The sequence below is a fragment of the Mobula birostris genome, chromosome 4, assembly GCF_030028105.1.
Source record: "Mobula birostris isolate sMobBir1 chromosome 4, sMobBir1.hap1, whole genome shotgun sequence".
Classification (NCBI taxonomy): domain Eukaryota; kingdom Metazoa; phylum Chordata; class Chondrichthyes; order Myliobatiformes; family Myliobatidae; genus Mobula; species Mobula birostris.
The window spans coordinates 53689150-53700061 of NC_092373.1; the positions used below are offsets into that span (position 1 = coordinate 53689150).

The 10912-nt window shown below is 40.5% G+C and overlaps 1 protein-coding gene across 4 annotated transcripts in view; it reads right to left on the reverse strand.

Annotated features, from left to right (window-relative positions):
• LOC140196334 (coiled-coil domain-containing protein 150-like) overlaps positions 1–9851 on the reverse strand; it is a 136517-nt gene extending 126666 nt beyond the window's left edge. For 2 of the 4 annotated variants that reach the window (XM_072255350.1, XM_072255352.1), the window contains exons 1-2: positions 9636–9821; positions 6411–6789 (exon numbers count right to left, since the gene is read on the reverse strand). In XM_072255350.1, coding sequence (XP_072111451.1) covers positions 6411–6789; positions 9636–9641 — 385 coding nt within the window. In that variant the 5' untranslated portion in view covers positions 9642–9821. Of the gene's footprint in view, positions 1–6410; positions 6790–9635 lie in introns of those variants that run through there. The other 2 variants (XM_072255349.1, XM_072255353.1) reach the window with 2 other exon arrangements.
• Positions 9852–10912: the final 1061 nt, after the last annotated feature.

Sequence of the window (10912 nt, forward strand, 5' to 3'; positions counted from 1 at the left end):
AACTTCACTTATGAAAGATAGATCTTTAAATTTTAAACCTCTAGTCCAGACACCTCCGCTATCGGAAACAGTTTCCTTTTATCAATGCCTTCACTTATTTCTATTATCTTGAAAACATTAATAAATCACCCAGTAACTTCAGTATTGCAATGAAAACACTGGATATTTATGTAATTTCTCCTTGCGGGGGTCGCAGGAGGATGTGTAAGGAAAATAGATCAGAGAAAGCAAAGATACTTCTGAGATTCTAAATGCTGTATGAATTAATTACACCTTATAAATAAAATTTACATAAGATATAATAAGAGATAGAAACAGGAGTAATCCTCTCAAAACTGTTTGCTATTTAAAATCGTCACTGACTCTATACCTGAGGAACACTCTTTTGACCAATTCCTCTATCTGTAGTTCCCTCTATATCCATAGACCTATCTCAGCTTTAAACGTAATCAATAGCTGAGTATCCACAGTCCTTAAAAGCAGAGAATTACAAAATCACACAACCCCCCTAAGTAAAGATATGCTCATTCAGTTATCAATGATTGTTCCTTTATTGAAACTATGCCATGTGGTCATAGAATCTCTAGCTTGAAGAATTAGCCTCTTCGTTTCTATCTTATCAAACCCTCTCAGAATTTTGGTTGCCGCCTCTGAGTTTAGACCATATTTAATCAATCTTCTTCACAGGTATCTTTGCTGCATTAACTCCAGTGATTCCAGGAATAATAAAATAAAACAGAGTATCACCAAAACTCGGCACCAACTCAGCACACTTTTCCATTTTTGTACTCCAATTCCTTTCCAACAAAGGTCAGCATACCAGTTACTTTTCAAATTCTTACAGTACCCATAAAATTAGTTTATGCATCTGATGAACCAGCTTCTGAGCCCCAACATTTACTAGTTCGTATCGTTTAAGCATTTTGTTTTATACATCATTGCTGTGAAAAAGCCAAACCTCACACTCCACAGAGCTTACATCCATTTAATTAACTTGTCTGTATCACTTTGTAGACTCTGTATCTCTTTCCCAGTTCAAAGAGGTTGTTGCTGATACGTGGAGCAAATGGAAACTAAAGGTCACTGCTTCATGGTATGCCATGGGAACCAAGATCAGGAAAATTCTTTACTAAGAGGAACCTGTGGAATTCTCTAAACAGAACGCAGCAGTCATATATGTGTAAGGGGGTTTCGACTTTTATGTTACTGCGGAGGCTAATTAAAATGGCGTCTTTGTTATGTTAATCTGGGGAATGCGGCTTTGTTGTGTTAAACGCTGAGAAAGTTTGCGCTAGCAGCTTGTTTTTCCTTTAGAGTGTGATAAGTAAGTGCTATTAACCAACTGGGATAGTTGTTATGGTTTTGGTGTATTTGAAGATACTGTATGCACAGGGTTTTGGGGCAGAAGGCAGGAGAGTGAGACAGAGGATGGACCAGGTGCTGTGAATCCGCTAATGGGGTCTGACCCCGAGCGGGACGTTCGGCGAGGAGACGGAGACGGACTCGTGTGGAGCGTCTGGTCGACCACCGTTGTTGGTCCCAGGCGGCCAGTTGAGGTGGTCCGAGGGGGTCGCAGGGTGAAGAAGAAGGTCCTTGAGCTCCAACGGTTTTTGTGCATGAAGAGATTGAATTTTGTTAAGTGTGGCACCTTTTATTTTCCTTTTATATTTTATTCTCTTTTAATTATATAGTTCCAGTAATATCTATAAACTGTAAATCATTTAATTGCATCTGCTGTATTATCTGTTATTTGGGCGGGGTGGGGTACCTCACACAGCATCCACACAAACGAATTACCCAGTTTGGCGGGGCCGAGGCTGTTTCCCTAGATGACAGCGAGCCGAGCAACCCTGAGGGTGGCCGGGGGGGCTACATATGTCATTAGCTATATTTAATAAGGAGGTAGAAATATTTCTTGATGTTAAAATGATAAAAGAATATGAGAGAAAGTAGAAAAACACTACTGAAGTGGCTGGTCAATCATGATCAGGTTGAATGGTGAAGCATGGTTAATTGTTCCTGCTTTCTATTTTTTATTTAACACAGCTTATTTAGACTTCCTTTTTGTATGTTGTATGCAATTTTGGCTTCCTTACCCATGAAAAGTTGTTCATGGCATGGAAGAATTCCAAAATCAAAAGATTGCTAAACTGTTTCCAGGGAAAACTATACAGATGTATGAAGAAAGACTGGTCAGTTAGATCTAAATTGTAAGCAAATAAAAGAACGAGGGATCACATAAAAGCCTACAAAATTCCAAAAAGTCTAAACAGACAAGATGCAGGGAGGATGCTCCTGATAACTGGAGAGTCCAGAATCAATGGCCACAGCCTCAGTAGATGAGATGACCCAACTGGAACTGAATTCAGGAGAAATGTCTTCAAAGGATGATGAACTTGAGGAATTGTTCACCATGTGACAATGGGAGCCAAGACACTAAACATGATCAAGGAGGTACAGTACTATGCAAAAGTTGTAGGCACCCTAGATTTTTTAAATAAATTTTGTTCTAGATGTTTATTTTTCGTTTTCAGCATTAGTGTGTCAGTAGAAAAGAGCAAATTTTAGATTTACAAACATTTGTTCTCCAACAAATTAAATGTTAGAGAATGTTTTGGTATTTTGATAAAGAAAGTGATTTTATAAAGTAATACAAATTATTGAATAAAAACTTTAGTCACATCTGCCACACCCTCACCTTTTAGTTTGGTTGTCGCTGGCCTAGTTTGATTCCTTCTACACCTGTTTCTGTTTCAGTTAATCAGTTCAGTTCATTCAACTCATTATGTCATTGTTCATTAACACCTGTTTGCTATCTTTATTTAATCATGCACTGGGCTATGTACGTTCAAAGAAATCAAGTTTTTATTCAATAATTTGTATTACTTTATAAAATCACTTCCTTTAACAAAATACCAAAACATTCTCTAACATTTAATTTGTTGGAGAACAAATGTTTGTAAATCTATCCACTTTGATATTATTTGCTAGCTTGCTTTCATAGTTCATGTTTTCCCTTCTAATAATTCTTTTACTTTCTCTCTGTAGGTTTTTAAATACACATGTCCTGCACCTTCCTCATTTTTCCCAGAAATTGAATTGAACTGAACTGACTTTATTACTTATATCCTTCATATACATGAGTAAAATTCTTTACGTCACGTCTCTGTTCAAATGTGCAATTATAGCAATATATAATAAATATTATATACAACAGGATCATCAATATAAGATAGAAATACAATTGTGTCAACATGAATTAAGCAGTCTGATGGCCTGGTGGAAGAAGCTGTCCCAGAGCCTGTTGGTCCTGGCTTTTATGCTGCAATACCATTTCCCGGATGGTAGCAGCTGAAACAGTTTGTGGTTGGGGTGACTTGGGTCTCCAACGATCCTTCGGGACCCTTTTACACACCTGTCTTTGTAAGCGTCCTGAATAGTGGGAAGTTCACATTTACAGATGCGCTGGGCTATCCGCACTATTTTCTGCAGGGTCCTGCGATTGAGAGAAGTACAGATCCCATACCAGGCAGTGTTGTAACCAGTCAGGATGCTCTCAATCATTCCCCTATAGAAAGTTCTTAGAATTTGGGGGGCCATACCAAACTTTTTCAACTGTCTGAGGTGAAAGAGGCACTATTGTGCCTTTTTCCCCCACACATCTGGTATGTACAGACCACATGAGATCCTCAGTGATGTGTATGCCGAGTAACTTAAAGCTCTTCACCCCCTCAACCCCAGATCAATTGATGTCTATAGGGGTTAGCCTGTCTCCAATCCTCCTGTAGTCCACAACCAGCTCCTTTGTTTTTGTGACATTGAGGGAGAGGTTGTTTTCTTGACATCACTGTGTCAGGGTGATGACTTCCTGTCTGTAGGCCGCCTCATTATTATTTGAGATTAGGCCAATCAGTGTAGTGTTGTCAGCAAATTTAATTAGCAGATTGGAGATGTGGATGGCGACACAGCTCCACCGCACACCATTGCTGCTCTGCTGACATCCCTGCCAGCAGCTCCTTCCAATTTACTTTGGCCAGCTCCTCCCTCATACCACTGTAATTCAGTGCAGCTGAACCCCTAGTAGGCTCAACAACAAACTGCTCTAAAAAGCCACCTCTTTGGCATTCAACAAACTCACTCTCTTGAGATCCATTACCAACCTAATTTTCCCAACCGACCCGTATGTTAAAATCTCCCATGACTATCATAACATAGTTGTGATATGGAGTTGGTGATCTGATCAGAATTAACGAAATCTTCAATGCTGAGAAGTGCAAGCAGATTCTCATACCACACAATACCATCAGGAAGGCACCTGATCGGTTCCAACTTCATTGTGGAGGGAGGAGAAGATGGCAGCGCGCACGGCCGTTCCAAATGAATATTGTTTGTGTAACTAGGGGGCCGTGCACAATCTGGATTTGATGGAGACAGCCGTGAGAAGCACGGAGGAACACCTGGAGTAACTTCTGAAATGCCTGCTTCGCTTCCGCTGCTACTGTGCGGTCGAGAATCTCCGGAGTCAAAGGTCCCAAATTCTCGGCTTTGCCTATTGCCTGCTGCTGGGGCCGGGGTCGAAGCACTCGTCAGAGGTGGTGCTCAGTGCTTGGTGTCGGAGAGCTGGTCGGAGGCTCAGAGTTTTTGGACGGACTCGGAGCCGGACTGTAGTTGGATGCTTCCAGTATGCTGCATTGGCAAGTTGGCGGCGCTGAAGGTTCACCGTCTGCGTAAAATGATGGGATTTTCGAGAGACTTTGAGACTTTTACCGTGCTGTGGTCTGTTCTTAGCAAATTACGGTATTGCTTTGCACTGTTGCAACTATATGTTATAATTATGTGGCTTTTGTTAGTTTTTAAGTCCGTTTGTCATGTGTTTCCATGATATCATTCTGGAAAAACATTGTATCATTTCTTAATGCATGCATTACCAAATGACAATAAGAGAGGACTGTGTGTCCTCATAATCTAATCTAATCTAATTCTGCAGCAAGACAAAGACCCCAAACACACAGCCAAGGCCATAAAGTACTATCTTCAGCAAAAAGAAGAACAAGGAGTTTAACAACAAATTGTATAGCCTCTACAGAGCCCTAATCTCAATATTAACGAGGCTGTCTGGAATTATCTGGAGACAGAAGCAAGCAAGATAGCCAAAGTCTGAAGAAGAACTATGTCAAGTAATCCAAGATGCTTGGAACAACCTACCAGCTGATTTTCTTATAAAACTGCATGGCAGTGTACCTAAGAAAATTAATGTAGTTTTAATTCAAAGGATGATCACACTATTTATTTGATTTACTTCTTTACTATACTCAGCACGTTATAGTAAATTTGTTATTTGGAAACTTTTCATTCCATTATTTTTGAAAGCATCTTCACTTTACAGCAAGTTTACGTGCGCCTAAGACTTTTGCACAGTACTGTAGATACCACCTGTACCTGATAAAGTGGCCACTAAGTGTACGTTCTTGGTCTTCTGCTACTGTAGCTCATCCACCAAGGTTCAACGTGTCATAAACAAGAGAAAATCTGCAGATGCTGAAAATCAAAGTAATACACACAAAATGCTGGAGGAAACCAGCAGAACAGGCAGCATCTATGGAAAAGAGTAAACAGTTGATGTTTTGAGCCGAGACCCTTCATTAGGACTGTAAGGTTCACTGTGCCGTGTGTTCTGAGATGCTCTTCTGCACACCACTGTTGTAACGTGTGGTTATTTGGGTTACAGTCACCTTCTTGTCAGCTTGAACCGGTCTGGCCATTCTCTTCTGACAAGGCGTTTTCTCCCATAGAACTGCCACTCACTGAATTTTTTTTTCATGCCATTACGTGTTACTCTTGACACTATTGTGTGTGAAAATCCCACCAGATCAGCTGTTTCTGGGATACTCAAACCATCCTGTCTGGCACCAAAAATCATTCTATAGTCAAAGTCATTTCGATCACATTTCTTTTCCCATTCCGATGTTTGGTCTGAACAATATCTTTTCAGTATATCTGTAAACTTTTATGCAATGAGTTGCTGTCACATGATTGGCTGATTAGATATTTGCATTACCAAGCACATTTACAGGTGTATCTAATAAAGTAACCACTGAATATATACTTCTTCAAGCTAAAAGGATCAAGAGATGTGTAGAGAGGGTTAGAACAGGTTATTGTGGTGGACAATCAGCTATCATGTTGCAGAGTGGAGCAAGCCTGAAGGACTTAAAGACTTATTTCTTCTCCTATTTTTATATAATTCTATAATTTGTTTAAATCAACATCAATTTGCACACTTCAAAAAAAAGTTTGATCATTGTGTTTCTCAGTAGAATCTTACTCAAAATCTTATTTCATTATTTACCTATCTATAGATCCCAAGGAGGAAGAGTACTTAATTACATAATAGTATAATTGTTCATTACCTGAATATTCAGGGTTGAGTTCTTTTGCTGTCTGTATTCGAAATACATTCAACTTCATTGTTTGTATAACACTTTCCAGTCTGCAAACACGACTCACCAAAAATTCATAGCTTTTCCACAGTACATCACCTTCAGTGCCAAAAGCCTTTCTAGTGTGGAGAGGACTGACAGGCTTGCAACCGTCATAACTACCAGTTTTGGGTGTCCCACAGTCTTCAATACCAAATCCCATGCTTTCGAAGTCTTGAATTAAAGCATTTGTTTGCTCCTCAGCTGCAATGATTCGATGCTGAAGCACAGTAAGTGACTCAGGTACTGTGGCACCGATGTGTATTGGAGGTATTGGTGCACGTGACATGTTTAAAACATCAGTAGCCATCTGGAAAATTAAACACATTATGAAACAATTCTGTCTACCTAAGCAAAATTAGGTACAATCAAACCATTTTGATTAAGCCATTAATGTCATAAGAAGATGATCATTTACACAGCATTTGTCTGAATCTGCATTGCTCTGGCCACTCTCTTCCTCTTTCACCTGACAAGTTCCCTGGGACTCCTTGCTCTAAGCTCTTCTGGCATTGTCTCTTCTGCCCTCACCCAAAGCTCCCAAATATTCCCTCTCTCTCCCAACCTCCCCCAGGTTTCAGTCACTCTCTCCCTTGCACTCCCCTCAAGCTCCTCCACACACTTTTGTTATCTTGACAGAATGCTGGAAGAACTCACTGGGTCAAATAAATACAGGCACAAGCAAGAAAAAATCTACAGATGCTAGAAATCCAAGCAACACAGAAAATGCTGGAGGAACTTAGCAGGCCAGGCAGCATCTATGGAAAAAGTACAGTCGACGATTTGGGCCGAGACCCTTCAAAAGGACTGGAAAAAAAATATGAGTTGAAATTAGAAGGTGAGGGAGCAGAGGGGGAAACACAATGTGATAGGTGAAACTGAGGGGAGGGGTGAAGTAAAGAATGGGAAGTTGTTGAAAGAGATACAGAGCTGGAGAAGGAGAATCTATTAGGAGAGGACAGAAGGCAATGGAAGAAAGAAAAGGGGGGGAAGCACCAGAGGGAGGCGATGGGCAAGCAAGGAGATAAGGTCAGAGAGGGAAAAAAGGATGGGGAATGGCAAGGGTGGGTGGGGGCCATTACCGGAAGTTCGAGAATTTGATGTTCATGCCATCAGGTTGGAGGCTACCAGACAGAATACAAGGTGTTGCTCCTCCAACCTGAGTGTGGCCCTATTGTGACAGTGGATGAAACCATGGCTTGACATGTCGGAATGGGAATGGAAAGTGGAATTAAAATGGGAGAAAAATTAAGCCATTCAGCCCACTGAGACTTCTCCACTATTGGATTACAATTGATTAAATTTCCCTCTCAATTCCATTCAAGAACCTATTAACCTCCGCTTTAAATATACCCAATGACTTGGCCTCCACAGCAACTGTGGCAAGGAATTCACCACTTTCTAGCTGAAGAAATTTCTCCTAATCTTTGTTATGAAGGGACATTCCTGCACTGAGGCTATATCCTCTGTTCTAGACTCTCCCATTATTGGAAAGATCCTCTCCATGTCCACTTTGTCTGGCATTTTCAATATTTGGTAGATTTCAGTAAGTTTTCCTCTCATTCTTCTAAACTTCAGTGAGTATATGCCCAGAGCACCCAAACACACGTCATACATTAACCCTTTCATACCCAGGATCATTCTCATAAACTTCCTCTGTACCCTTTCCAATGCCAGCACACCTTTCTTGGCCATGAAGCCCAAAACTATTCCAAATGTGATTTGACCAATGCCTTATAAAACTTCAGCATTATGTCCTTGCTTTTATATTCTTATCTTCTTGAAATGAATGATAATATTGCATTGCTTTCCTCACTATCAACTCAATCTGCACATTACAAGCAGATAAAAGATGTACATCAACATTCGGGTGAGACCCTGATCAGGACTGACAGGGATCTAGAAAGATTGCCAGTATACAGCAGTACATATGGAGATGGGACAAGGGCTGATAGCTGGTAGGTGAAACCAGACGGTGAGGTCAATGATGGGCAGATGGATGCAGCTGGGGAGGGGGGGTGGAGAAGAAGAATGTGAAGAATAAACAAAGGGTGAATAGGTGAGATTCAATATTCACAATATTGGGTTGTACGCCGTCCAAGCTATGGAAAATTCAAAATTTGAAATTCATACTATTATTACCCAGTAATGTTGTTCATCCAATTTGCATTTGGTCTTTCCTCCTACATTACTGACCATACCACCGATCATGACATTAATCCAGTTTACTGATCAGTTTTTTAAAAAAATATTCTGTAATCTGAGAATTAAAACCTCACTCTGTTTGCTTAAATCAGTAGTTTCCAAACAAAACCACACAGGGTAAGAATCTTTCAGATACAATATACCCTTTGAGGCTAGATGTGGTATCAGAGAAAACAGCAGTAACAAAACTTAACAGTTAAATGTCAGGAAATTTACTTTTTCTTCTATTACCTAGTTTGTTCTACACCATTTCCCAGATAAAATCCACACTGTACTCTCAGTTGAGTGGGGCTGACAAGAAAAATGCTGAGGATATTTCCTCTGACCAAGATGTCTAAAAGAAGGAAATAAGTGATCAGCCATTCAGGACAGCGGTGAAGAAATATAATAGTGAAGACTAGCTTTTAAGTTCAGTACCAGTAAAGACTCTGGAGGCTCAACCGCTGAGAATACTCAAGGTAGATAACAATTCATGTTTAGTTATTACGGGGATCAACAGATATGGGATAAGTGCCGGAAAATGGTCAGTTACAGATCAGCCAACATCCTATTGAATGACAGACCAGGTACGAGGGGGAGATGCCCAACTCCTGTTATGCTCTTTAAGCTGTGCCCAGTACCTAGTATCGCAATAAGCCGCCTTAGTTGTGACACAAACTCCTATTCATTGAGACAGGAAAATACCAACGGCTAAAGTTAATTGAAATCTCAGTTTAACAAGAGTGTGAAACAATCTATTCAATTTGCGCCTCAAGCATCTACAAAATCTTTTTGAATCGTCACACTACAACATTTGGCGGTACGTGAGTATGTCGAATTCGCGTTTTGCAGCAGAATGCTGTGAAAGAGGTGGCCAAGCCTATCCAAGTGCAGATAACTTGCAAGGCCACTGTGCACGATCTCATCGTGTGAACGCCCTCCTATCTCGTTATTCAAAGAGTTTGAGCTGACCTGCATTAGTTCGCTTTGACTGACAAACTGACACGAGGCAACCACCTGCACTCCGCAATTCGCTGGCACAGCCACAGCAGTGTCTACATCTCAGCATATGACAGATCAGTAAAAAGCAATTCCATTTAGTTTAAATCAGCTTGATAACTCGCCTAGTCAAAGACAGCAGCAAACGACCATCAGCAGCTGGGCCCAGCCTGTCGTTACCATGGAGACGCAAAGTGTCCTCTCCGCAACCGAAGCTCTGAGGACGCGCGTGCGCAAACATGGTCGGTTCCAAAGCATTCTGGGGTAATGTACTTTGGTGAGATTTCTGCCTCCAGGAACGGTGAGGAGATTGGTATGGCTTTTAATCAATGGATCAAGGAATTATGATTAAAAGACTGAGCATAATTGTAAAATCTCAGTGACAGGGCAAGAAAGGGGAAAGAAGATGTGAGAGATGAAAATCAAGAAGGACAGTAAATGCTGGAAATTTGAAAGTAAAGCAGTAAATGCTGGCTTGCAAGCAGTTGTATGCGTAGGTAGATAAATATCCTAGCCAAATCATAATTGATTCTGAGCCACCTTCTTGAAGAGGTCACAAAGTCCTGAAGTTTGTATTTGATGGTACCGTATACCTTCTTTGTGATTACATCATTGTGCTCCAGAATGGATGCTGCAAGATGTTGACACCGATGAACTTCAATCTGCTCACCTTTTCTGTTGAGGACTGGTATATGTTTCCAAACTTCCCTTCCTGAAGTCCTCAATCAGTTCTTTGGCCTTGCTGGCATTGAAGGCAAGGTTATTGTGACAACACTCAACCAGCTAATCTAGCTCACCCCTTTACACCTCCTGATGGCCATCTGAGATTTTATCAACAACTGTAGACTTCACAGAAAGTGCAGCAAAAAATCTCTAGAATTTTTTTTAAATAGTGTTTATCAAGGACTTTAGCTGTATAAAAATATCTCTGAGTAATAACTATACAATTACCATAGAGATGACACTGCGCTTGTAAGCCATATTGAAAAAGAACATTGTACTCCTTTCTGGGGTAAAGGTTTTCTTGAAACCATGAAGTGAAATAAATACTTCCCTATCTGTTGTGTGAAATCATGTTTGTGGGTTCAGTGAGTGGGGACAGAAGACACTCATGACTCATGAAATAGGTTAACTATTTCTTTACAGGACAAGACAGATATTGAATATTCAGTAAACCCTCCAACCCTCCTAATTACAAATACTTATCTAAACTGAGTGCCCAGAGTGGCTAGAGAAAACAAATACTAAAT